The sequence below is a fragment of the Rhinolophus hipposideros genome (assembly GCF_964194185.1).
Source record: "Rhinolophus hipposideros genome assembly, chromosome: 20".
In the NCBI taxonomy this organism is placed as follows: Eukaryota; Metazoa; Chordata; class Mammalia; order Chiroptera; family Rhinolophidae; genus Rhinolophus; species Rhinolophus hipposideros.
In genome coordinates this window covers 23,064,489-23,090,713 of record NC_138066.1, presented here as the reverse complement: position 1 = coordinate 23,090,713, position 26,225 = coordinate 23,064,489, and the positions used below count along the sequence as shown (strand labels likewise).

The following is a 26,225-nucleotide window of genomic DNA, read 5'->3' as shown; positions in this document are numbered from 1 at the left end:
TTTATTTAGTATTCTTTTAAAAAATTTAAGACAACTGTCAGGGCATACTTTGTTCTTTAAAGAATACTTGCTATTATTTCCTGCCTTCTTATCTGGGAAATTCTTTGCTGTGGTTTCAGATCCAAAAGCTTGGAAGCTGTATTACAGATCCAGGTAATCGAGAGACCTCAGGAAATACCGTGCACACAGTGTTTCACCGTGACAAGACCAAAGACACACATCCTGAAAGCTGCTTCAGCTCTGAGAAGGGTGGGCAGCCACTGCCTTGGTTTGAGCATAGGAAAAATGTACCACAGTTTGCAGAACCTACAGAAACATCATTTGGTCCTGATTCTGGAAAAGGTGCCAAGAGCTTAGTTGAACTCCTTGTAAGTAAACCATGATGTCTTATTGTGAATAACTGATTGCTCATGGGGTAGATAGGGGAGGGGACAGTAATTTTGAGGTTTTAAAATTGGGAGTGCGGGAAAGCTTTTAAGAAACTAAGGGCAGTATTTCCTTATTTTTTTGGTGACTTCAGTTCTGTTCTTCCACTAGGGGATTTTGCAACTGCTCTGGAGCACATTTCCTTGTCCTCCTCTGTCTGAAGATAGAGACTAGTTGGGGGAGGGGGATAGAGTTAGCATTATGTCCAGGAGTCTGCCTCTTTGGAGAGGAGGGTTATTGTAAGCAAACTGCCTTTTATAGTAGCAATTTATAGTAGCCACCCTTCCAGACCAGGAAATAATATAGAATCTGAACTGGAGCCCACTTTCTACGTTACTTCTTGTAGGTGTTATATAGGGTAAAAGCATAATTGAACTTGGAAAACCTTTTATGATTGATTGCAATTCTTGATATTTGAAGTTTTACCTGATTCTGAGTGACCCAGTGCAGTTTGTGTGGGTCTTGGAAGAGGTGAAAAGAAGGATGGTGTCTTTTCTATAGTAATTAGGATCCTGATGGAACCAAATCCTTTAGAATACTAGTTTTTTCTTTTTTATATGGTTATAAAGTTTAATGATGTTGCTGTGTAACTCATTTCAAAAGTTAAGAAGATGTTACATTTTAATTTGTAGAGATAAAAGTTTCAACATGGGACTAGCTAGAGATAAGTCCGGTTATTTAAAATTTGGTAACTAGTAACCATCTCTAATTAGTCATTTTTTAAGGCAAAAGGTATGTTGGTACTCAGCGAGGTTCAGTCTTCTAGGACAAATTACAGATTTAGAGTTTCAAACTAAGTTGAGTTAGATTTTATTCTTGGTACTTTCTAAGACAGATGAAATGCTTATTCTGCAAACATTCCAAGTAAAGGCTTTATGTGACTGAATTGAAACAAAAAGCTAGATTACTTTAATTTTTAGCTGTCCTCCGTCAGCATAGCATTTTCCATTCTTAATTTAAGTCATAGTCTTAACTATTGTTTTAATTTGCAGGATGAGTCTGAATGTACTTCAGATGAGGAAATCTTTATCTCACAAGATGAAATACAGTCATTTATGGCTAATAACCAGTCTTTCTACAGCAATAGAGAACAATACCGACAGCATCTGAAGGAAAAATTTAATAAATACTGCCGCTTAAATGATCACAAGAGGCCCATTTGTAGTGGTTGGTTGACAACGGCTGGAGCAAATTAAATAAATAAAATAGCTCTGTCTTTCAATGAAACACTCAAGATGACTACTGCGCCTTCTCTTTCAAAAAACTCTTAATTTAGTGACTTACAGCAAAATTTTATCTTAAATCAATGTGATTCATTCTTGTTTTGGGAGACGGTGGAGGTAACCTCATTAGTTTGTTCTTTCTTCAGGCTTGTGTCTTTAGTTGCGTGGCTGCGCAGGCCTGCCATATGATTTAAGCCATCTCTTTTCATTAAATGTTTCTCTTCCTGTGAGACTTACTAAAGCAACTTAGTGGCAAAAAGTAATGTTGTACTTATACTTCTGTACAGAAATGACAATGAGCTGAATATATGGTTTTACAAAGTAGACATCCACTTGCAAAATGTTTGGATGTAATGTTAAAGCGCAATGTGCAAAATTTAAAATAAAGAATATTTATTAATACGCATAGAAAAATTCGGTGTACATGTTTCTACTTAATGTGTGGCAGTATTTTAATATTTGCCACTTGTGGACTTGATACTTGGCTAGTGTTGATGTTAGAATGAAGAGCAAATGAGGATAGAGATATAGATCGTTGAAGACAAAATTCTTAACCTTGATCAGAATTGACAATCAAGAAAAGCAGTTTTCACTCTTTTGTTTTGATAGAATAAAATTGCTGTGATACCTTTAAATACTGGCTAGCATCTTTTTCATGAGACTTTTAGTTGCTATTATTGAAAGTTCCCTGATACATAACACAAAGCACATTAAATTCAGAGGTTGATATTGAACTAGAAGAATGAAAACAAAACTTGGCAGAATTTCAAGCAAGGGTTGCCTGATAAGTAATTACTCAGTGGGTAGAATTGGAATCGGAAAGCTGCACTGAGAGCTAACCACATTGCGGACTGTGCAAGTGCATGTTCCTTATCTGGTTTTCAACAAAGTCACTATGGCATTAGTTTACTTCTTTCACAAGCTCTCTGAATTACTGAAGGAGAGATTCCCCCATGAGTAGCCTTTGGCTGCCATTTACAAGGTTGGGTCAATAGTTCAATAAACACACGTGCTTAGAGCTTTGTGTCTGCATGTTGATAACACTTGGTGGGCAGCAGGCAGACCGAGGGGCATTCAGTACTTCTGTGCAGTGGGGATGGAGTGGGTTTCATGGGCTTTCTCTATCCCTTCATCAGATTTCTAATCAGATTTCAAGTGGGCAACAGCAGAAGCTTAGTGAGATTTGATTTTTGTAGTTGGTGGCATTTCTTTGATCCCCCTCCTGATCAGAAAAGTTGTCTTTTCAAATCTAAGTGTTGTATTGGGGCAGAGGTAAAATGAGTCATGATTCCTCTCTGACCCTTGTTTGCTTTCATCCTGGAATCCATTAAAAAATGAGTAAGGGCCTCCTAGAGTCCTTTGCTCTGGGCTCAACCCCTTCTCCACCACTGGTGCAGTCAAGTTTTCTCTTGAGATCCATAAAAGCAAGGGCTAGTTTTATTTGTAATCTTTGCCCTTGGGGCCAAATATGAGTGCTTGTTGAATAAAGAAGCTAGCTACATTCACAACTTATTCCATTGCTTGCAGTGAAGGGATTCCAGTAGTTATGCAGAGATGGTTTTTCTTTGGAAGGATGGCTATATTAATGCAGAAATGAGGCAGTTTTCAGTGCTTTGATGAAATACATCCTAAGTGGTGAGAGAGCAAAGTGAGCAAAACCAACAACCCAACGAAGAGACAAAAGGGAGAATGGAGTGAAGGCAGATTAGGAACACATCCCCTGGTCTGAGACTAGACTGCTTGTGGTCCAAACCATGCTTCATTCCTTTCTTAGTATAGTCATTTATAAAGCAAAGGTATTAATAGGTATCTCATAGGGTTGTGCATATTAATACATTTAAAGTGCTTAAAAATGCCCTCACACAGTAAATGCTCAATAAATGTTAGCTGTTGCTTTCATCTTTGGTGTAGATGGTGATATATTTGCCCAACGAGAGTGGGAGGGTCCGGGACATTTGGAGAAAGGCCACTGGGATAGAATCCGTCCCCTAGGACACGTGTTGGGGATATTTTCATTTTTAACCGTCACTTCTCCTTGGTTAGTAGGGTTGAGAGTCCCTCCCAAGGTCACCCAGTGTTGAAGGCTGAGGCAGTCAGTCTTTGAGCTGAATCCTTCCGATCAGCCACTGGCTGATTTAGTAGGGCGTTGGAGTCACCTTAACCTTAATTTCTTTTCTGGCCTTAAGGGTCAGGAACAGGAAAGGGCTACTGAGCAAGAGGCAAGGGTATGTGCCTCCTCGGGTCTGGAGCAAGTTCCGGCTGAATCTTGGTTTCCCTGCTTCAAGGGAAAGCTCACCAGGAAAGCAGGACCACAAGCCCCCAGGACCCTTAGGCTCCTGCCGGCACCGCAGAAGGAGCAGGTCCCCTGCCCCGGGGGCGGGGCCGGAAGGGGTGGGGCCGTGTCCGCGCGGCGGGCCAGGGGGCGGGGCCGCCAGGCTGCAGCCTTCCTCCCGCCGGAAGTGGCGGATTCCGGAGGATAGGAGGGTGGAGGCGTGGCTCGGACCGGAGCCGGGCGGGGGCTGCCGCCGCGGCGACAAGAGAGCGGCTAATCCCCTGCGACCTGGGGCGGAGCTCCGCTGTCCAAGTGCCCAGCTCGCCGAACGAGGTGGGCGGGCGACTCGGGACCATGGCCAGGGCTGGCATGGAGCGGTGGCGAGACCGGCTAGCACTGGTGACGGGAGCCTCGGGGGGCATCGGCGCCGCCGTGGTCCGAGCCCTGGTCCAGCAGGGACTGAAGGTGGTGGGTTGTGCCCGCACCGTGGGCAGCATAGAGGTAAGGCCTAGCTTCGGAGCAGGTCGCTTTGGGGGGCGTCGTTTCCGCTGGGGTTGGGTCTGGGTGGGGGAGGGGTAGTGGCTGGAGTCAGGCGGTGAGGCTGCCCTCACTTGCCTGCCACCCCAGGGCCATTTGCAACGGGCTCGGGGGCCTAGTAGGGGTGGCCGTTTTGATCTCTTAGGGCAGGTCTTTACCTTCGCTTTTTAAAGTGCCGTCTTTTAAGGAGCCTTTTCCCCTGACAGCCCCTACTCCAGTGTACCAAATCTCTGACTTTAAGGCATCTTTCTCCCTCTCTCCTACGTTCCTGCCCAGGTTGAGGTCAGGGACTAGCTAGGTAGCCAGGGAGAAGGAAAGAACGTTTTCTGGCCTCGGTGCCTAAAGTTGGCTACTGGGTTGCTTCTTCTCATCCCCAGACCTAGCCCACAAAGCCAAGCAAAGTGGCTGTCCAGCCAAATGAGCAGGAGCTCGAGGTTTTAATGATGATCGTTCTTTACCCAGGTCTGAGGGTGGGGTTACGGTGTAAGTGGAGCTTTTCTGAAGAGGCTAATCCCTCATCCGCCCCCACTCCAAAGCTGAGGGTTAACCCCCTACCCAGTGGGCATAAGGGAGTGACAGTGGGATATTCACAGGTAGACCTTTCTCCAATTTCACCGTCTTTAGGTGGGACCGAGTAGGTGAAATCGGGCATTAAACATGTGAACCCTGAGGGGACAAAACAATGTGAAACTGAAACTCCTGGTTTTTCTCTTTAACGTGGGGTTGGGAGCTGAGCTGTGAGCAACAAGGGTTCAAAGACAAGTTGACCATGATGGAGCATGGAGGAAGAAGAGAAATTTCCATCATAGGTCATTGGATTTGCCTGGCAAGATCACTCTCGGGTTGGGCTGGTGCTTAGCTGCAGGACATTGTATCAACCACTACTCAGGCAAAGAGTATGGAGGCCTTGGGTGGGGGCAGAGGGAGAAGGTGTGCAGGAAGGAGGGCTGTCCCCTCCCCTGCTGACCAAAGGTATACTTTATAGCCTCCTAACTAGTCCCAAGGTCACCTGGCTACACCATTGCGCCACACTGCCCCTCCCTTTCTCCTATCCTGAGTTGTTCAGGAGCCTTGGAGCCCAGAGGGATCAGGCCAGGGCTTAGACCACTGGATTCCCTAATTCTGAAGCCACTCGTGTCTTCTCTTCCTACTCTCCCACCCCAAACTAGCCAGGAAAAGGGGTCCCTGACTCCCAGGGGAATCCCCAAGCTGATCACTTCGCCCCATGCTGACTCCTATAATGAGGGGAGAATGCCTCCGCTGTGAGGGGACTGATTTCAGGTCATTTTTGAGGACAGATGAGGACAGGTAGGGCAATGAGAAGGTAGTGACAGGGAGAAACATATCCTCAGCCCCTCCATTCTGGCTTTCCTGCGGTGGAGCTTTGAGTCTGGAGGAGGAAGGGAAAAGTTGCCTGCCAGGGGTGGGGAGAATTCCAGGTTTCTTTGACCACAGTCTGCTTTTATTGACTGATATTAAAACAGTTTGAGTTCTGGCTTCCTACAGAGAGAATCCCTATTTCCTGAGGTGGTCTTGAGTAGGTAAAATTGGATGAAGGGGGTCGCTTCTGAGTCCCAGACCATACTATACCTTTTGAACTCTTGGAAAGTTAAAGCAGAAAAGCATTTCCTAGGTCACCTGATCCAGCCCTTCATTCCCAGTTTGTTTGGGGAGAGGGAGGGCTCCAGGCCAGGGTGGCTGGCCAAGCTGGCTTTCCTCCAGGGCACCCCACACTCCCCAGCGCTCTCCTTCCCAGACATGCACATACGCGTGGTCACCTTCACAGGTTCAGGTGCCCGGTCACTGGCCTCCAAGGCCACAAAGTGCGTTTCTTTCTGCTTCTGAATGTCAGCTTTCTTCACAGCCATCTCTCGGTGGCTCTGCTTTCTCAGGGCTTTTTCTCTCAGGGTTCTTCAGTATGGTGAGGGCCCTGGTGATGTACGGGGATCTGAGTTGCCTCATAGTTTTCAGAGAAACTTTGGGGTGGAAGGTGGAGCACTAAGGGACGGACAGAGAGAATCTGTCCTGACTTCCTGACCCTTCCTCTAGGCAGAGCAAGGAGAGACTGTCAGTCGGGCTCAACTGAAAAGTATGTGTGAGAACTCTAAGCCCCTGGCTGCAATTTGTGGCAGGAGGGTGATAGTTCAGATATAAGCCCTTCTGGGAGGGATTGGAGGAGGCAATGGAGCTGATGGAGATAACAGCTCGAGGCCCTAACATAACCAGCTCAGTGACTCTTGGCACTGGTGGGAGAAGCATGGGGTGCGGTGAGAGGTGCATCTTACCTATGAGCAGAGAAGGTGTTCCTATTGAGAGAGGCAGAAAATAAATATCACACCATTCCCAGGATCTTCCTTTGGCCCCCTCAGAGCTCCAGCCCCTTCTTAGTACTGAAAACTCGAGCTCATCCGTAAGGTTCCTCCATTTCCCCTCGCTTGCTCAGGGAGTGCTCTCATCCCCTGGACTTTGACCAAAGAGGACGAGCTTTGGGGATGGGCAGTCCCAACATCTTCGTGACTGAAAGGTGGACGCCAAAGGAGGGAGGTTGTCTCTGGCTGGGGAGGTGTGGGAGTGAGCGGCTCACTCCAGTTAGACCCCTGTTGGGTTTCATAGGAGCTGGCTGCTGAATGTAAGAGTGCAGGCTACCCCGGGACTTTGATCCCCTACAGATGTGACCTGTCAAATGAAGAGGACATCCTGTCCATGTTCTCGGCTATCCGCTGCCAGCACAGCGGTGTGGACATCTGCATCAATAACGCTGGGTTGGCCCGGCCTGACACCCTGCTCTCAGGCAGCACCAGCGGTTGGAAGGACATGTTCAATGTAAGGGGCTGCGGGCCTGGAATGGGTGGCTGGGAGGAGAGCAGGGAGCCAGGGGCTTGTGCACCAGAGCGCTGCTCCGGATAGGACATCTCGCAAGAGGGAGCTCTGGGTTCCCACCATGGAGCACCTTCACTGTCCCCGTGTTTCTTTCCCTACCAGTGGGATTGTGAGTGGATGGATAGCTATACCTTTTCATTCTTTTTTCCTTTGAGCCCGTTTAAGAACTGGGTACAGTTCTTCAAGTCTAGACTTATTTCCCTCTATTGGAAGAGAAATGGGTGGGAGGAAAGAACTGCTGTTTATTGAATGTCCCCCGATGTTAGCACTGTGTCAAGTGCTTGGAAACATGGTCTTATGGGAAGAAAAGGAACAAAGAGACAGGAGGCGATGGTCTCACCCAGCCCTGCCAGTAACTATGTGGCGTCAGGCAAGTAGTGACCCTCTCTGAGCTTCAGTCTTGTCACATCTAATTGGGACGAACACACCAATACCATCAATATCTGGGGTCAGAAACTCCAATGTCCCCTGGGGCCAGGTAGGTTCATAAATGAGTGAGGCAGGTCGGGTGGGATCAGTGGTAAGTGGAGAGCACACTGCCTTGTCTGGGGGCAGCCACTGCTGAAGTCTAGCGTTGTTGCTGTAGGGTAGTGTGGCCAGAATTTTTGGTTTCTTTGAGAGGAATGGGGATCCAAGGTTTTATGTGACATCCTTCCCCTCCCCGTCACCCCCCCATTCATCAAAACCTCAGCTCCACAATGGCAAGGGTTTTTATCTGTTTTATTCTATTAATAGCCTCAGCCTGTAAACACTCAATAGATTATTTTTTTGAATGAATGAAACCTTCCCATACATGTTGAAAGTGAATTTAAAATGTTTTATGACTATGTGTGAATCAGACACAGCCTATGGATTTTCAACTTCTGGACGGTGTTATGGGGCAATCTTAGGGTATGAAAGTATTCTGAGAAGCTGAAAACAGTATGTAAATGGGATGTGTCTTTTCCCCTACAATTCTTTTCATATCTGCTCACAGTAGCTTTTAGCACCTAACAGGTGCTTGGGCCTCGAAATGAATAGGGAACATTGAAACAATGAACAGTGAAAATGAAGCACTACTCCTGCCCTCAGAGCCTTCTGGGAGATCTGAGTTGTGGTCTTTACCTGCAGTAGGTGGGTCTCTAAACCAGGACCTCAACTTGCCCATCTGTAAAATGAGGGACTTATATTGAATCCCTAAGGCCCCTTTCAGCTTGAACATTACGTAATTCTATTAGGATCATCCTATGAGGCATCTTCTCCACTCCCAGCCCTAACCCTCCAGACCTAGATTTCCTCCCCTGATGCCAAGGGACCTGTTGCTCCTACTCCATCTATTCTCAGGACCTGAGCTCTCTGCCTCACAAACTCACAGTGCTTAGAGGAGCAGAAACGGCTGGATGCCTCCTGTGTCCTTGTGCCATGACTGCTGAAGCAGGTTCACACTGAGGGTGTTCTGTCCTGATGCCTGGCTCTGACACCTGATAAAGAGCACAACATCTAATCTCCCAGCTTGTCCCCTGTCTTCTGGAGAGGCGAGACAGGAGGACCTGCTGAAAGCCTTATCTCTGCTTGTCCTGGGGGAGTCTAAGGGGTGGGGCTGGCCAGGAGCTTTAGAGCAGAGATACTTCTTCAGACCTTGAAAGGGGGGAATTTGGGGTCACCTCTGCCACAAGTAGGAGTGGGCAGGGGCCAAGGAAGGCAGGAAGACCCCGTGCCTTTGGGAGGTCCCCAGCCATTCAGTGACAAGTTACCCGACCCTCTAAAGGGTCTCTGTGCCTCGTCTTGTCGATGGAACACAAGTTAAAGGAGGGAGGCTCAGGCCTTTTCTTCTCCATAGGGAGCGGACAGGAAAGGAGCAGAGAGGAGCTGGGTAAGGTGAGGAGAGGCTAGGGTCTGTGCTGGAGGAGAGACATTTTTAAATCCATTTTAGGAAGGATTTTAGGCTGTTTAGGAGAGAGCAGGGCCAGAGACATTGTCCCAGAGAGAGCAGGGTATTTGGGGAAGAAAAGCAGATGGTTCCCTAAGGCAGAGGTTCTACTGTTTACAGAGCAAAGAGCCAAGACAGGGAAGGTTCCTGAATCATGGGTGAGTTTAGGGGATTTCCATTTCTGTTTGCAGGGAGAGGAGCTGCCTCTGCCGTCAGCTGGTGCTGGTGGCTTTAGGGGGAGGAGCACCTAAGGCAAGGTGCCCTGGGTCCATTGTTGGCCTCTGCTAGGACCTGGACAGTGCTCCCTCCCCATCCCCCGGGTTGTCTTGGCTCCCTCACCTGCTCAGATGGACCCATGCTGGAGACACCCCATTGCCCTCCCTGGCCTGCAGGTGAATGTGTTGGCTCTCAGCATCTGCACACGGGAAGCCTACCAGTCCATGAAGGAGCGGAAGGTGGACGACGGGCACATCATCAACATCAACAGGTGAGGCAGGTGGCCGAGGGCTAGAGCAGATCACCACTCACCCTCCGAGCTGGGTGACCTGCTGCAGCTCATGGTACCTCTTTGGCCTGTTTCCTTGGTGATACAATAGGGATATAATACTCAGTTAACACCCAAATAGTATGATTATGGTGAGGGAAAGAATAGCGTATGTCAAGTGCCACCCCTAGTTGGCTGGAATGAGTGGCTCAGCCCCTTCTTTTTGCAGCTGAAGCCTGGGGGCTCTCCTGGCACTGAGGTTTTCTATTCCTCAGGCCCTGGAATGAACCCCACCTCATCGTACAAAGAAAGGCGACACAGTATCATTGGGTAGCTCCCAGTCTGAGCAGGGAGACATGGCCTCTGCCCCCAGAGATCTCCCAGTAGAACCATACCCGTAAATAGGCGGATGAAATTGAGGGGATTTTGACAGCATGCATGACCAGGAGAATGGACTCTGTGGTCCGCAGAGGGAAGACTGCTAAACGAGTAGGGAGCTGCTGAAATAACAAGCTAGATTCATGGGCTGCAAGGATGGCCTCTCAAGGTCGTCTGTACAAGGCTTCCCTGCGGCATCTAGGTGATGTGGTTGCCTGGCCCAGCAGAGGGCATTGCTGGTCCCCCTGGAGCATCACTCACTTCTCTCTCCTTCCCTCCCTCGACTCAGCATGTCTGGCCACCGAGTGGTACCCCAGTCTGTGGCCCATTTCTATAGTGCTACCAAGTATGCCGTCACTGCACTGACAGAGGGACTGAGGCAAGAGCTTCGGGAGGCCCAGACCCACATCCGAGCCACGGTGAGGGTGTGGCCTGGCCCTGCTGGGGACCCTCCCCACCCCCCATACACACTGCCCAGGGATGTCTGTCCGGGGTGTGCGGCTTACCGTAGAACCCCTGGGAGTGTACTGGGCACAGAACTCCTGGCTCTGCCACTACTTGTGTGGCCCTGCTCAGTACTTGTTTCACTGACTTTGAAGTGGGAGGGGACTGGCCTGAATGGAACATGGTGGGGTGAGACTGAGGGAAAGCAAAGGATTGTGGTAAGCCAGGTGCATAACGGCTGGAAACCAGGATTCTGGGCTCTTCCCTTGAAGGCCAAATGACCTCGGGCAACTCACTAAACTTCTCTAAGCCTCGGTCTTCTCATTGGTTAAATAGAGATGATAATATCTATCAGGTTATGAGTTTTTTTTGAGACACCATTTTGTAAAATATTTACCTGACTTATAGTAAGGGCTCTGTAGATGGTAGAGACCATTGTGATAATTGCCAGTGGCAGCTTTGGAGGGAGGAGGCAGCTAATGGACATGGGGCAGCCATCACTGTGACACTGGGGCCCTGTGGCTTCCATCCTTTCCCTCCAATCTCCCCAAGGCCTGGCCTCTGATTGGGGTGGGGGTGGGGCAAAGCTCAGCTCCTGAGCAGGCCCTCTCTGTTGGCCCAGTGCATCTCTCCAGGACTGGTGGAGACACAATTCGCCTTCAAACTCCATGACAAGGACCCTGAGAAGGCAGCTGCCACCTATGAACACATAAAGGTGGGGCCTCCCTCTGGGCCTGATGGAGCCACTCACACTAAATGAAGGCAGAGGGAAGGGAACCCTGGCCTTCAGACCCCACCTTTCTAGCCAGCCCGTCACCCCTCCTGGAGGGTTGGGATGGGAATGTGGATGCTGGAGAGGACCCCAGTGGTGGGAGGGAACTTAGAGCCATTCTGCTTTCATCTCAACCCCTCTTTCCCCTGCTGCTCTCAGTGTCTCAAACCCGAAGATGTGGCCGAGGCTGTCATCTATGTGCTCAGCGCACCCCCACATGTCCAGGTAAGTTTGGCCTTGGCTGTTCACATGCTGCAGAAGCCCAACCATCCCCAGAGGAGGACAGCAGGGAGGCCTTGAGGGCGTCGGGGAGAGTGTCCTGGCTGCCTCAAGCCTTGTGCCTTCTGCAGATTGGAGACATCCAGATGAGGCCCACGGAGCAGGTGACCTAGTTTCCTGTGGGGAGCTCCCCCTTCCCTCCCCGACCCTCAAGGTTTGGTTCCTGCTTCTGGACTGTAGGTGTTAATTTCTGGACTCCTGGATTCCAGTTCCTCTCCCCACCCTCGCCAGGGCTTATAAAATTTGTTTGAGGTTTTTTCATCTTGTCAAATTGTTTCTACCACAAATGTGAAAAGTGGGCTGGGGAGAGAAGGTAGTGTCCCTAATTGTTTTACCTGTTGACTTGTTCTTGGTCCCCTTCTTGGGCTCCTTGGCCTTTTTCTGTCCTTGGTCTTTTCCCTTTGACCTGGGAAAGGGAGCGTGGCCAAAAGGGGGGCTTCTCCCTATCTTCTTACATCCCCCCACCTGTTGCTCGGGGATGAGGTGGCGGAGAGCCCCTCACCTGTCCGAATGGTTATTGAGGGCTCTACACTTACTGCTCAGCCTGCCCCGCGGCCCCTTCTCTTCCCCTGTCCCAGTGCTCCAAGCCCAATTGTGGCTTCTCAGCCCCCAGCTGGGTTGTCACTCTGACAGTGGCAGCAGAATGTCGGCGTGCCTCCCAAGTGAATTTCACTATAATAATTATTAAAAAAGAAAAATCGCAATAACCTACCTTGGCTTCAGGAGTGCCTTTCTATTCTTCCTCCTCCTCTGTGGTCAGGGATGGTTGTGTCTCAGAATTTCTTCCAGGTGAGTGGGAAAGTGGGTAGATTTAGGGCCTCACTCTTGCAGGGTCGATTACCTTACGTAGCAGATGTGGATTTGGGTTGGGTCTTGAAAATGGGTAGGAGTTTGCCAGCCTGAAAAGAAGACAACAGGTTGTGCAAGGCTCAGAGGCCCGAAAGAGGACGCAGTGTTGTAGGGACAGCACAGAACTTAGTGCATGAGTGAGATGGGGCTGAACAGATGGCTCCTGAATGCATCCCTGGGAGTCTGCGAGCCATTACCTGTGGGCCAAGAGCATCAGTGGCTTGTCAGCAGGCGCAGGCCAGGCAGAAAGTTGTCATCTAGAGAATCAGGAAGTTGTTGCTGGGTTCTGCTAACTGGAGCTGTGGGTTTGACAAGACAGTGGAGGTGCGGAGGAGGGGCTGGAAGCAGGAGAAGCTTCTGAGGAAAATCACCAGCATCCGGTGCTGGACTGGAAGTGGGGAGGGAAGCACCACCAGTGACCTGGTTCAACACATCCCCTTAAAGTGACCTTTGCTGGTGCCTGGGTGAATGCGACGCTCCAACCTCCTGGAACCCCGAAGGGCACAGGATGAAGCCTGTGGCAGGGTCAGCTCTGCGCTGATCACCGCCTCCCGCCTCCCGCCTGCCGTGGTGCGGTGGGCGCTGCTCAGCCTGCCCCGCAGGCGGCGCTGTAGGGACGGCCTGGCGGCCGGGCATGCGCGGTGCGTCGCCGGGCACGGGGCGGGGCCGCCCGTACCCGGAAGTGGAGCAGCCCACGTGGGAGTCGGGGAGCGGGCGGTGGTGGTTCGGCTACCTAGTTCCAGGCAATCTTGGACTGGGGAGTCAGGGTGGTTCTTTCCTCATTCTGAGGAGACGGGGTGGGGGCAGCCGTGGGGTATCCTTAACCCGTTTTGGGGATCGGTGGGTGCCCCGTGGGGAGTGACCGCTTCTGAGGACGCAGCAAGGGCCATCGGCCATGTCGCTACTCTTGGCCCTCAGGGGCGCGACCTGGCTTCGCTTCGGTCACCTCTTGGCGCGTCATTTCTCCCAAGGGGCGCGGCGTGGGGGGCGGCCCGGTGGGGAGGAGCTAAGCCGCTTGCGACTAGATGACCTGGCACCGACCCCGCGGTCCGCGGGGGGATTGGAACTCCTGTTTGGCTTGTCCCCGTGTCTCCTGGCTCTGCGGGCTGCCCGCCGCCGCGTGGCCCGGCTCCTGCTCCAGGCCGGCAGGTCTGGGCTGCAAGGGGAGCGGGCCGAGCTTCTCCGCGCGGCTGAGGCGCGCGACATCCCAGTGCTGCGGCCCAGACGGCGGAAGCTGGACGCCCTGTGCCGCCACCAGGTCCACCAGGGCGTCTGCATGGAGGTGAGCCCGCTGCGGCCCCGGCCCTGGACCGAGGCTGGGGACGCGAGGCCAGGAGACGACCCCCAACAGTTATGGCTCGTTCTCGAAGGGCTCCAGGATCCCCGGAATCTTGGGGCCGTGCTGCGCTCCGCTTACTTCCTCGGAGTGGATCAAGTCATCACCAGCCGGAGAAACAGGCACGGACGTCCCTGAACCCCATGTGCCCCAATTTCGAGGCGCAGCCGAGTGCCTGAGCACCTTGACCCTTTGGTGATCCCTCAGGCAGGCCTCCCTAGCGCCAGAATTCTCATCCCTAACCCTGGGGGTCGGGGGAGGATAGGGCACCGAGCTTGACATTCTCCAGCTTCATACGTGGCTTGGGGTAACTTTACAGCTGCCCACTCACTCCGGTCGTCAGCAAGGCCAGCGCGGGGTCTATGGAGGTGATGGACGTGTTCTCCACTGATGACCTGGATGGCTTTTTACAGGTGAGGGGGTGGGAGTCGTAAAGGAACAGAAATAAGCTAAGTTCAGCCTTTCCAAGGGCACACAGCTAGACGCTCACTGGGGGGAGGGGAAGAAAGGGGGCATGTTGGCAGCAATTCCTACATCCTTCTAAATCCTTTTGGTAAAGGAAGGATCCCAAAGTTTTTTAAACCACAAGTGGAGCAGAATCTGAAGTTAAGGACTTTTAGTGTTATTCCCTTTACTGCACTCCTTCCCCAGGAATACCTCTTTGCCCCTCCTGCAAGCCTACCACTGTGCCTCATTGCCTACTAAGTCGGTCTTCAGTAAGTGTTTAGCTGGGCGGAGCTGGTGGACAGGAATCCTGGGTTCCTCCAGTAGGGGCCCAGCTTGACTCTTTGAACAGTGACTAGTCTATGCCTTTCCCATCTTCTCTCTCACAAAACAAAAAACAAACTCCCACAAAAACAGAAAACTCATCATCACCAAAAACCTTATTTTGGGGGGCAAACCTAAGTATAGAACCCCCTCTCCTGGTGCATGCTTCTGTCCTCAGCTGTGCTTCCCGTGCTGGACACAAGGGGTCAGTATAGCCCCACGTTTGACGGTTCCCCTGACCATCCCTCACGTCTCCCACGCCTCAGTCCTTGGATCTCTTTTCTGTATATATTCATTTCTTTTTTTGTGTCATCCAGTCTCATGGCTTTAAATGCCATCTATATTTGAATGCCTCCCAAGTGTATATCCTAGCCCGGATCTTGCTGCTAACCCAAGAGTCACATATTTAGTTGCCTACTTAACAGCTCTCTTTTGCTGTCTAAGGGGCGTTTTAGACTGAACATTTCCAAAGCCCAGCACGTGTTCCTTCTGCAGACTCACCCAGCTCAGCCAACAGCATCTCCGTCCCTTCAGCTGTTTAGGCCAAAACCTTGGCGTCATCCTCGATTCTTTCTGCTCTCATCCCCCGTGTCTCACCAGTCAACGCATCCTTGTGGTTTTACCATGAAGTTATTTCCGTATTCTCACCATTTCTTAACGTCTCCACTGCTACCACTCTGATGCAAGCCACCATCACCTCTTGCCGGTATTATTGTGGAAACTTCCTAACTGATCTCCTTGCTCCTGCTGTTGGCTCTCAACACAGCAGGCAGAGCGATCCTGTCGCAACGTGACGTCAGACCATGTTACTTTCCTGCTCAGAACCTTTCAAAGCCGTTGCATTTCTCTCAGAGAATAAGCCAGAGTCCTTCCAGTGGCCTTTGAGGCTCTACCTTATGTGGCCCCTTGTTCCTTCTCCTGTCTCAATGGCTCCCTTCCCACTGGCCACCTTGCTATTCTGCTGTTCCTCACGCATGCCAGGTAAGCAGCCACCTCTCAGCCTTTGCACTTGCTGATCCCTGCCTAGAATATTCTTTCCCCAGATGTCTACACAGTGCTCCCTCATCTCCTTGACGTCTGTACTCAAAAGTCACTCCAGTGAGGCCCTCCCTGACCGCCCTTCCGTGATGCTGGGATTTTGGCCTGTTTTGTTCACCATCCTATATATACCCAGTGCCTGGAATAGAGCCTGCCCGTTCCCAGCGCTGAATAACTTGACCGAATTGAATGGCTCAGCAAGGGAATGAATATATGGCACGGTCGGCCTCCTCCTCGACCAGAGCTCTCAGGAAAGTTTGGTGAGCTAGAACATGATTTCTTTTTCTCCCTTTTAGGCCAAAGCCCGGCAGGGCTGGCTGGTGGCTGGCACGGTGGGCTGCCCCGGGCCTGAGATTTCCAGGTCGTCTGGGATCCCCATCGTTAGTTGCTTGGAGTTCCTCTGGGACCAGCCTACTCTCCTAGTGCTAGGTAGGTAGCTGTCCCCACTTTTCTGTGCTCAGACGTGCATTTTCTGAGCGCCTGTGGGTTCAGCTGGGGCATCCCTAATCCTCTGCCCTCATGCCCTGCAGGGAACGAGGGCTCTGGCCTATCCCAGGAGGTGCAGGCCTCCTGCCAGCTTCTCCTCACCATCCTGCCTGGCCGGCAGCTGCCCCCTGGACTGGAGTCCTTGAATGTCTCCGTGGCTGCAGGTGAGTCTACTCTCCCCTCACTGCTTCTGATCACGGGTGTGTAGCTATTTCATCCTAAACAGGTTTCTCGAGCTTTCTGTATCGCAGTTGCTTTTTGTGCCAAATAAGGAAAACATTCTTTTGAGGGTGAAATGAGGGAGCACGTGGCACCTGGCCCTTCCTCTTCTCGGTTCTCTCTCTTCCCCACGTCCTTCTGTCTGTCTGTCTGCAGGAATTCTTCTTCACTCCATTTGTAGCCAGAGGAAGGGTGTCTCCGAAGAGAAGAAGAGAGGACAACTTCTCCAAGGCCCCCGGGGACCCTCAGCCACATCTGAAGAGCCCACAGTGGCACAGCACCCAGGACTGTCCGCAGGGTCAGAGAAAGAGAGGCAAGGTGGGGGCTGACATGGACTGTTCAAGATTGTGTGCGGGAGGGCAGGAGGTGGGTTGCACCTACATCCACGTGTTCCAGTGTCCTGGAGTCTCTTGCCTGAGTGTGCACCCAGGCCCTGCTTCTTAATCCCCATCTAGGGGGGATGGACACCTTTGGACCTTTGCGGTGGAGACCAGAGGAAGTTCAGTTTCCTGTTTCGAGTTTGGATTTGCAGTTGGAGATGGCAGCCCATTCATTTCTAGACTGTGCTAGCTCAGAGGGTCTGTTTACTCCCAGGTCCTGCCTGGACGTCAAGGGGAAGTCTAGACACCAGAAGGGAATCGGACAGTCCAGTCCAGGAATCCTATTCCTCTTGAACCAGTGTGAGAATGGAGAGGGAGGCCTGTGGCCTCTCTCTGGGGCCGACAGGTGCGAATCCCAGCTCAAACCCTGACCCATGGCAGCGCCTCCTTGAGCACGTGGCTTCATCTTTACGTGCCTGGGGGCCCTTATGTGCACCTCCCTCACTGGGCTGTAGTGATAACCAAATCAGACATCGCCTGGTATCCACCAGGCCCTCAACCAGTGGGCCGTTCTGTCCGATTCCTCCACTAGGTGGCAGCCTCACTCTTTGGTCTCGGAAAGCTCTGGTAGTCACCTGGGGAGATTCCTTGCTGTGGGCCCCAAGAGGCAAAGGGAAGACTGGCAGACACCTCCCCATCCCACTAGCCCTCCAGTCCACCTCCCGCACCACCACCACCACCACCATTCTGGTGAGTCTTCAGTCCACGTCTCCGGAAGGAAGCAGTGAGTCGAGCCCGGGCCTTTGATTCTGGGAGGGTTGCTGCTGAATATACCATCGACCGACTTGGTGCTCCTCCCCCAGGGTCCCTCAGATGGAGCAGAAGCCACCAGTGTGAGTAGTTTAGGACAATCTTGGCTACACATTGGAACCGCCTGGTCAGCTTTAGGAACCAGCTTATCCTGGGACCCACCCCAGAAAGTGTGCACCCCAGAAATTGGTCAGGGTGCAGCCTGGGCATCAGGATTTTTAAAGTCCCCCCGCCCTCCCATGGGTCTAATGTGCAGCCCAGGCTGAGGTCACTGGGTGTGTCACTCTGAGGGCTGTTGACGTTCTGGGCTGGATAATGCTCTGCTGTCCCTTGTAGGATGTTTACGGCGTCCCTGGCCGCTACCCACAAGATGCCAGTAGCACCTCCTCCCTCCGTAGTTGTGACAACCAAAAATCTCTCCAGACATTGCCAAGTGTCCCCTACGGGACATAACCACCCCTAGTTGAGAACCACTTCCTGGAGCATGGATCTGGAGGAGAGCAACCCTAAGTTGAAATCCTGACTGCTGTGTGACCTTGGGCAAGTTCTTTTCCCGCCCGAGCCTCAGTCCCCTCGTAGGCGTAGGGGGACCGTCCTACCTTTCTGGGTTGGCGGGAGTATACAGAGGGCAATAGGAACGCAGTGCCTCACATATAGAAGGTGCTCAGTAAATGCTACTGCCCTCATCTCTGTGGGGTGGATTTATCTTGGAATTCTCAAGGTGATGCCAATTTAGAAAGGCATTCAATTTGCTTAAAAGGGGCCGAGGATTGCTTTCAAGTCAAAGTTTTTCCTCAAGAAAGGAAGAAAGCCTTTCATAAACTCTACAGATCACCGCCACGTCGGTCCCCTTGAGCTGGCTGTCCCCGACTGGCACTCGGGCTCTGACGTCCACTGGCATGTGTCAACCTTGCACATACCACGCTGCTTCCCCCACCCCTGCCTCGCTCTTGGCAGAGAGCCTAGTGTGCTTTTGAACCTTGGCTGCCCCTTAGAGTCATGGGGTCAGAGAGGGGGGTAGCTTTTAATATTCCAGCTGCCCAGAGGCACCAGACCGATAAAATCAAAATCTCTGGGGAAGGAGCCAGGTACCAGCATTTCTCAGAGCTCCCCGGTTGAGGCCAGTGTGCAGCCAGGTTCAGGAATCACTGGCCCTGGAAACCACCCACTCTTGTCCAAGAAACCTTCCAGATCATTGACACCCTTGCTTTTGAGCACATGTCTGAAAGCACACACCAAGCAACCTGTCGTCTGTCCCTAAGATTCTTTAGAAGATGCTGGTTCCAGCCCTGGCTCCATGACTTCCTACCTAGATGGCTTCTCAGTCTCCTGTCTGTAAAATGGGGATAGTGCCATCAACACCTGCTCCAGCTACCTGCTCCCCAACGAGGAAGTAGTAAAAATAAAATAAGTGTATCAGTGAAAAGTGTTCTGTAAACTAAAGCACTGTGCACCCAGGACTAGCACACAAAAGTACAAACCTGGATGTGATGGTTTAGTTAATGTGTCCACTTGACTGGGCCATAGGGTACCCCACTATTTGGTCAGGCATTCTGGGTCTGTGTGAGGGTGTTTCAGGATGACCTTACCATTTAAATTGGTAGGCTGAGGAAAGCAGATTGCCCTCCTTAATGTAGATGGGCCTTGAGTAGAACAAAAAGCCTGACCGTTGGCCTTTGGAACTGAATCGGGCTGTTCCTGAGTCTTGAGATGGAAACCAAATCATCCGCTCTCCTGGGTCTCCAGCTGGCACACTCACCCTGCAGAATTCACGACTTGTCAGTTCCATAATCTCATGAGCCACTCTTTAATAAATAAATAAGTAGGTAAGTGTGTATGTATACGTGTGTATCTAGTTCTTAATGGTTTCTGTTTGTCTGGAGAACCCAGACTAACAGACGTGATGACAATGAAGTCTGGTATCCTGGTGTTCCCTCCATGTGGGGGTACAGGATTGAGCTCTGCTCTCTAGGACCAAACTCAGCATGGAAAGGAGAAGTTGGGGTTGGGGGCACTCGCGGTCCAGGGCCCGTCTCCTGCCCACCCACTCTTCCGTGGTGTCTGGAACCCTGTCTGACCTGCTTTGGCCATGCCGTTTATCAGCTTTCTGGGTCCCCGTGGTCTGGGCCATCTAGAGGGGCCACTCTCCTGGGCTCAGCCAGGCACAGGGGCCTCCTCGCTGCTTTACGCCCTGGGGATCAGGCTGGACGGCCTCTGGGAGGACAGGTTCACTTGAACCAAAGGGAACTGAAACTAATCACCTGCCTACACAGTTATGTCATGGAAACCAGCCATTCCCAAGACAGCACCCTAAGGCCAAGGATGAGGTCTGAGTCTCCTTGGAGTGGCCTGGGGTGCCTGCCACACAGACACTACTCAGTCAATAAGTGTGGGTAAATACGCGGCTGGGGTGGCTGTGACGGGAGGGCAGGTGCCCAGCCCCTGTAGGGTAGTGCCAGGATGAAGCCCGAGGGGGGAACAAATGGTGAAGAACGTGACCCTGCCTATTAGCAGTTTGCTTTGAGTTCCAACGCTGCCTTGCCCGTGGTGGAAATGGGGACATGTCCCTTAACTTTTCCAAGTCATGGTTTCCCTCCTCTGAAATGGGGACACAATAGTGTCCACTCCGAAGGATCACGGTGCAGATTGAATGAGACCATGCATGTAAAGCCCTCAGCGATGCCAGGAGGAGGATGGCAGCTGTTCTCACAGCAGCGGGCGTCAGACCTCGAGGTCAGGGCACCAGGCTCTGCTCCTACCAACCCGCCCTCAATTTTCCCACAGGCTCTAGGGCCCCCTTCAGCTGCAACACGCAATGATTTACCGCAGAGAACCACTGGGGAGTGTTCGGGTGGGGAGGGTTTTGAAATAACATTTTCAGAATCCTTTGTCAGGGCTCCCTGGCCAAGATGGGAAGGGTCTCAGAAAGTTTGGGGGCTATTTCTAGAGCAGCTGAATTGTGATCAGCCTTCCTGTTCCCCTCCAGAGCTGGAATTTTTTTTGTCAGGAGGCTAAAATTGCCAGCTTCCTCCCCCAGGCTGGGGGCCTAAACTAGATACCCGCTCCCACTCCTGCAGGGCCAGGTCGCCAGGGAGCCCCACAGTTTGTAAATGTAATCAACCTTGAGGTCTCTGGCACCCACAGGTGCAATTAGCATGCCCATCTGCTAATCCCTGATTAATGATGTTTACAAACATGGGACTGCACTCGAGCTGCTCACCCCTCCCTCCCAGCCAGGAGGCAGGGGTCTTCCTAGCATCCCCCCATTACTTCAGTCCTCGCCAGCCAACACCCCTCTCCTGCCCCTTCCTAGGCAATGGGCAGAGCTGTAGGTCCCTCTTTGGAGCCCCGTGGCCCGACTTTCATTGCACACATTGCACATGGCACTGCAAGGCTAGTGGTAGGGCTGGGGTCTTGCTCGTCCTTCTTTCCAACTCTGGAACTTTTAGGACACATGGTGGGCTGCGTGCTTTCCTTTAGTCATCATACCAGCTCCAGTCCTGGGGCCACACACAAACCTCCCTTCGTGGAGGTGTGTGCCCACCCCTATTCCGTCCAGGGTTGGGCTCCCAGACCTGTCCCCAGATGGGAACAGGTCCACCATCACCACCACCCACACCCCCACTTCCGCCTTCCTGCCGAGGACCTCAGTAGGTCAGAGGCATAGTGGCAAAAGCATTAATGCAGACTTCTGGGGCGGCCTGTTAGCTCAGTTGGTTAGAGCGCAGGGCTCTTAACACCAAGGTCGCCATTTCGATCCCCACATGGGCGAGTGTGAGCTGCGCCCTCCACAACTAGATTGAAACAACCACTTACTTGGAGCTGATGGGTCCTGGAAAAACACTTAAAACAACAACAAAAACAGACTGCAGACTACTGAGTCGGACAGTAATAGATCCAAATGTAACCGTTTGGCCATCAGGCCAGTCATGTAACCTGATTGAAATTCAGTTTCTTCATCTGTAAAATGGAGATAAGAATGGGACCTACTACATAGGTTATTGTGAGGATTAATGATGTATGAAAAGGATTTAGTACAGTGCCTGGAATACAGTAGGTGCTCAATAAATATGAGTTTTTTATTGCAGCGAAAATGATGATGATAATGATGAAAGGAGGAGGCATCTGAAGCTACAAAGATACCCAAGGACGTCCCCTTCTCCCCTCACCCCCCTCTCTGGAGAGAAGGCAGGTCCCAGCTCATTACTGGTGGGGGTTGGGTGGAGGTGTCAGATTAGAATCACTCCTGGGTCTGTTCACAGCTTCCCTGTTTCATTAACACCTCCCTGGTGGTCTTCAGCTCATCCTGCTGGGGGAGGTGCTCCAGAAAGTTCTAACTGCCTGCTCCCAGGCCCAGAGCTCCTCACTCCTAGGTTTGTGCTCAGAACCCACATAGAGAGGGGAGAAGTGGCCACGGCCAGGAAGATGTCACTGTCTCCTACCCCCAGGGTCTTGGAGGCCTGGACAGGTGGCATAGCACCCCTCCCCCATCCACCTCATCCAGACGTTCCAGCCCCCCCACCCCCACTGCTTCCCAATCTGGCCACTTCCATTTTTTCAAATCAGTGTGAATAGCCCAGTTTTGGGTTCCAGTCCTGGATGAACCGCTTCCTAGCTGGATGACCTAAGGCAAGTCTCTTACCTCTAGGATACTCAGCTGCTGTAAACTGATACCACACCTAAGGGGAGCACAGTGTAAACTGTAAACTCTAAATCATGGCAGCCATTGTTGTTATCTTACAAACGCCACAACTGCTCTCACAATTCTTTTTTTAAACCGCAGAACCTTATTTGGCCAACTGGGGTGGGGGAGCAGGGCCAGAGCCCCAAGGACCATTTGCGCGTTCAGAGAAGCAGGAATGGGCATGAGCTAGCTCTGTGGCACTTAATTGTCCCCGTTTCTTCCCCAGACTGGGAGACCAAGTGGGGCTGGTCCTTGAATTAGGACCAGGAGATTTATACTTCGGGCTTTTCGAAGGCTGCTTCTAAACAAGGTTCTCCTCCACTACACTCCAAGAAGGATTCTTATGGAAATGCCTTGTCCTTCGCCCTGCAGTGCCCTCTCTGTCACAATATTCTATTTCCGAGGACACCCTTCACCAGCTGTGGTGGGTCAGGGAGGAGGGGCTGGGCCTAGCCGGCCCCTCCTGCCCCAGCCCACTGCCAGCTGGCTGAACTTGGCCCCTTATGCTTTCTCCCTCATCTCTGCAGTCCCGTCCTTCTCAGGCTCCCTCCTGGCTTTTTTGCTGAAGTTTGTGGGTATCAGAAGGGAGACTCCATGAAAAGTGGCACCTTCCATGGTTTATCTGCAAGCTTAAAAAAAAAATGTCAATGGGCTGAACAGTTTAAAAAGAAGAAACGAAGGCAGAAATCAGCAGATGAGGGAGGCGGTCAGGTCAGACAGTGGGCTTGTTCCCTTCTGGCAAGTAGCCGTACTGGCCCCCTGCCCCCTACAACTTTCCCTAGACCCCCACAGGCCTCTGCAGACACCGAAGCCCCATTTCCTTCCTCTAGACTATCAAGGCAGGAATTACCTTGACTCATTTTATATTCCCAGGTCCCAGCACAGGGCCAGGCACATCCTGGGTGTTTAAAAAATGATGAATGATCAACTCAACAAATGGGTCCTGAGCCTGGAGACTCATTGCCTTCCCCTCCTCTGTAGTGAGTTAAAGGGGCAAATCTCTCGGCACATTTCCAGCTGGCACTGACCTTCCACTTTCCAAGGAGGCAGTACACAAATGATCCCCCAGCCACAGCTGCTCTTGATTCTGTGCAACAAAGGAGCTAACGGAGCGCGGAGGGGATGCTGGGTTAGAACCCCTCAGCTCTCACCCTGCTGAGGCCCATCTGCATGCAGGCCTCACACAGATGCCTCTGCTATCGACGGAGCTACTAGCCATAGGCCAGGCACTGCGAGGGGCTGGCTCTTGTTTAAATCAGAGCCCTGGGACCAACACACATACTTACGTGGTGGGTATGGGGTCCGGAAGCTGTGTGCTTGGAGCAGGGAGATGATGATAGCATTGATATTTATTTTGTAATACTTACTATGTGCTGACAGGTCTACCTACCTAGTCCTTTTTAATGTTTATGTTTTGGGGTAGGCACTGTTACCACCTGTGGCTAAGAGATAAGAAACTGAGGCTCAGAGGGGTTGAGTAACTTGCCCAAGGCCGCGCTGCGGTAATCAGAAGGGTTTGGGAGGGAGGAGAGAAGACGGAGGGTGGGCAGCTGGGATTGGAAGAAGGGAACCTCTGTTCCAAGCATCAGCTGGGAGGCTGGCTGCTGAGGGGGCCAAGCCAGACCTGCACACGGCCCCCCTCCCCATGCAGTACCCAGTACCACCCCCCTCTCTCTCCTCATTCCTCTCCTACATCATTGTGACACGCTGTCAGTAGGGCATCCCAGTGGACGGGGGTGGAGACACCTCCGCCAGCTCCCCACTCAGCTGTGGGTGGTATGCCCAGGTGGGGAGGCCGGAAGTGACAGCTCAGGGCCACTGTGGGATGCAGCAAAGGGCCTCGACTCCCAGAGGCACCAGACATGGGTTTCAATTCTGCCTCTGCTCCCACCTCTAAAGGCTCAGGCCTTGGTCAAGTATTTTAACCTCTGAGCTTAGTTTCTTCCCTGTAAAATGGTGCCCCAAACCTCTTCCACAGGGTTGTGCTGGGCTTGAGAGAAGGTGCCTTTGGTACGCGGTAGGCCTTCAAGAATGCTTCCTTGCCTGCCTCTTCCCTTTTTCTCAGGGGCCTCCCTGTGTCTGCTGCCTCTTTGCCTTTCCTGGTTGGAGGTCTGGGGCCTCCCCTCCCTCTCCGCTCTCTCTCTTTTTTCTGATTATCTCCTGTCTGCCTGCTGTGGCCGGGTCCCTTGGGGCTCCCTGCTGCCGCTCCCTTTCAGGGGCTGTGTCACGTCACCCTGTCTGGCCCTTTCCTTGCTCCTGATACCCCAGGGGCTGATCAATGGCAGCTGCTGGTTATAGATTAGGGTGGGCACCCAAGTGTGGCTGCTGGGGGCCAATATTGACAGATAGAATTGGTGCCCAGACTGGATGGAACGGCAGTTGGGGCTCCTGGGGCTGCTGGGGAATTGGGGCTCCCTCCTCTCTTGCCAGGATCTGAGACTGGGAGTCCTTAAAGCTGCAGATCCTGCTAGGGATGGGAGTGGTGTGGGTGGAGGGCAGACAGTCTCTGAGGACAGAAGACCAAGGCTTAGCGCATGCTGTCATTTAACAAGGATTTATTGGGCACCTACTTTATGCCAGCTGGGAATACAGCAGTGGGCTAGTCAGCAGGAATCAATGATTTAATGCTCACAGCAGCCCTGTGAGTTAGATTCTGTCATTACCCTGTTGTAGAGCTGGGGAGACTGAGGCTTGGAGCATTTGGCAACTTGCTCCAAGTCAGGCAGCTCGGAAAGTGTAGAGCTGGGACTCAAATCCAATTCTGTCTAACTCCAAAATCATTGCTTTTTCCTTTTTTTTGGTTATCATCATAACCATCTTTAAGTATACAGTTCAGTAGTTAAGTATATTCACATTGTTGTGTAACGGATCTGCAGACCTTTTTCATCTTACAAAACTGAAACTCTATACCCGTTAAACAAGTCCCCGTTCCTCTCCCCTAGCCCCTGACAACCACCATTCTATTTTCTATTTCTATGACTGTGACAACTTTAGATACTCATGTAAGTGGAATCATATATAGTGTTTGTCTTTTTATGACTGGCTTATTTCATTTAGCATAATGTCTTCAAGGTTCATCCATGTTGTAGCATGTGAAAGGATTTCCTTCCTTTTTAAGGCTAATATTCCATTGTATGTACATACCACATTTTGTTTATCCATTCATTGATTGATGGACACTTGGGTGGCTTCCATCTCTTGGCTACTGTTGCAATGAACATGGGTGTGCAAATATCTCAGATCCTGTTTTCAGTTCTTTTGGATATATACCTAGAAGTGCAATTGCTGGATCATAAGGTAGTTCTATTTTTAAATTTTGGAGGAATTGCCATACTGTTTGCCATAGTGGCTGCACCATTGTACAATCCCACCAGTTGTGTACAGAGGTTCTAATTTCTCCACATTCTCACCAATATTTGTTGTTTTAATCTTTATTAAATGTATTGGGGTGACTTTGGTTAGTAAAATTATATAGGTGTCAAGTGTGCATTACTGTAATACATCTATAATTGCGTTGTACGTTCACCACCCAGAGTCAGTTCTCCTTCCATCACCATATGTATGACCCCCTTGACCCTCTTCTATCGTGTTTCCCCCAAAATAAGACCAGGTCTTAGATCGTATTTTCCCCAAAATAAGACCGGGTCTCATATTAATTTTTGCTCCAAAGATGCACTAGGGCGTATTTTCAGGGGATGTCTTATTTTTTCATGTACAACAATCTACATTTATTCAAACACAGTCATGTCATCTTCCTCTGGAACATCGTCATAACGTACTAAATGCGTCCATCTGGCTGACGATCTTCACTGGGGCTTATTTTTGGGGAAACACGGTACCATTTCCCCTCCCCCCTTACCCTCTGGTAACCACTAAACTGTTGTCTGTATCTAGGAGTTTTTTTGTTTGTTTGTTTGTTTGTTTTATTTTTTTATTTTTATTTATTTATTTTTTTGTTGAGAGCCCACTGGCCCATGTGGGAATCGAACCGGCAGCCTTCGGAGTTAGGAGCATGGAGCTCTAACCGCCTGAGCCACCGGGCCGGCCTGTATCTAGGAGTTTTTGTTTGTTTGTTTGTCTTGTTTGTTTGTTGCTTTCAGTTTCATATCCC

General features: G+C 51.3%; 3 protein-coding genes across 16 annotated transcripts in view; all 3 read left to right on the top strand.

Moving 5' to 3' along the window:
* Nucleotides 1-2,666, top strand: part of GGNBP2 (gametogenetin binding protein 2) — a 37,214-nt gene extending 34,548 nt beyond the window's left edge. For all 5 annotated transcript variants that reach the window (XM_081029848.1, XM_081029852.1, XM_081029850.1 and 2 more), the window contains 2 exons: nt 120-368; nt 1,419-2,666. In XM_081029848.1, coding sequence (XP_080885974.1) covers nt 120-368; nt 1,419-1,622 — 453 coding nt within the window. In that variant the 3' untranslated portion in view covers nt 1,623-2,666. The remainder of the gene's footprint in view (nt 1-119; nt 369-1,418) is intronic.
* Nucleotides 2,667-4,127: 1,461 nt separating this feature from the next.
* Nucleotides 4,128-12,316, top strand: DHRS11 (dehydrogenase/reductase 11). 7 transcript variants are annotated; one of them, XM_081029838.1, is made up of 7 exons: nt 4,138-4,422; nt 7,072-7,281; nt 9,640-9,734; nt 10,399-10,528; nt 11,176-11,268; nt 11,485-11,550; nt 11,676-12,315. In XM_081029838.1, exons 1-7 carry the CDS (start codon nt 4,276-4,278, stop codon nt 11,715-11,717), a joined length of 783 nt encoding a protein of 260 aa, XP_080885964.1. In that variant the 5' UTR covers nt 4,138-4,275; the 3' UTR covers nt 11,718-12,315. The 7 variants fall into 7 exon arrangements, with proteins under 7 accessions (XP_080885963.1, XP_080885964.1, XP_080885959.1 ...); XM_081029833.1 differs by having other exon boundaries at nt 9,595-9,734; XM_081029837.1 differs by lacking the exon at nt 11,176-11,268 and having other exon boundaries at nt 4,128-4,422; nt 11,676-12,316.
* Nucleotides 12,317-13,127: 811 nt separating this feature from the next.
* Nucleotides 13,128-19,270, top strand: MRM1 (mitochondrial rRNA methyltransferase 1). 4 transcript variants are annotated; one of them, XM_081029828.1, is made up of 8 exons: nt 13,226-13,911; nt 14,109-14,202; nt 15,892-16,024; nt 16,126-16,245; nt 16,457-16,618; nt 17,213-17,370; nt 17,484-17,513; nt 18,191-19,270. In XM_081029828.1, the coding sequence occupies exons 1-8, from the start codon at nt 13,349-13,351 to the stop codon at nt 18,449-18,451; spliced, it is 1,521 nt and encodes a 506-aa protein (XP_080885954.1). In that variant the 5' UTR covers nt 13,226-13,348; the 3' UTR covers nt 18,452-19,270. The 4 variants fall into 4 exon arrangements, with proteins under 4 accessions (XP_080885956.1, XP_080885954.1, XP_080885955.1 ...); XM_081029830.1 differs by lacking the exon at nt 17,484-17,513 and having other exon boundaries at nt 13,128-13,911; nt 18,693-19,270; XM_081029829.1 differs by lacking the exon at nt 18,191-19,270 and having other exon boundaries at nt 17,213-17,562.
* Nucleotides 19,271-26,225: the final 6,955 nt, after the last annotated feature.

Coding starts and splice junctions, on each gene's coding strand:
- DHRS11 (XM_081029832.1), top strand. CDS start 4,276: ATGGCCAGGGCTGGCATGGAGCGGTGGCGAGACCGGCTAGCACTGGTG. Junction 9,735..10,398: donor CACATCATCAACATCAACAG/GTGAGGCAGGTG, acceptor CCCTCGACTCAG/CATGTCTGGCCACCGAGTGG. Junction 10,529..11,175: donor AGACCCACATCCGAGCCACG/GTGAGGGTGTGG, acceptor CTGTTGGCCCAG/TGCATCTCTCCAGGACTGGT.
- MRM1 (XM_081029828.1), top strand. CDS start 13,349: ATGTCGCTACTCTTGGCCCTCAGGGGCGCGACCTGGCTTCGCTTCGGT. Junction 13,912..14,108: donor ATCACCAGCCGGAGAAACAG/GCACGGACGTCC, acceptor GTAACTTTACAG/CTGCCCACTCACTCCGGTCG. Junction 16,619..17,212: donor GTCAGAGAAAGAGAGGCAAG/GTGGGGGCTGAC, acceptor TTCCTCCACTAG/GTGGCAGCCTCACTCTTTGG.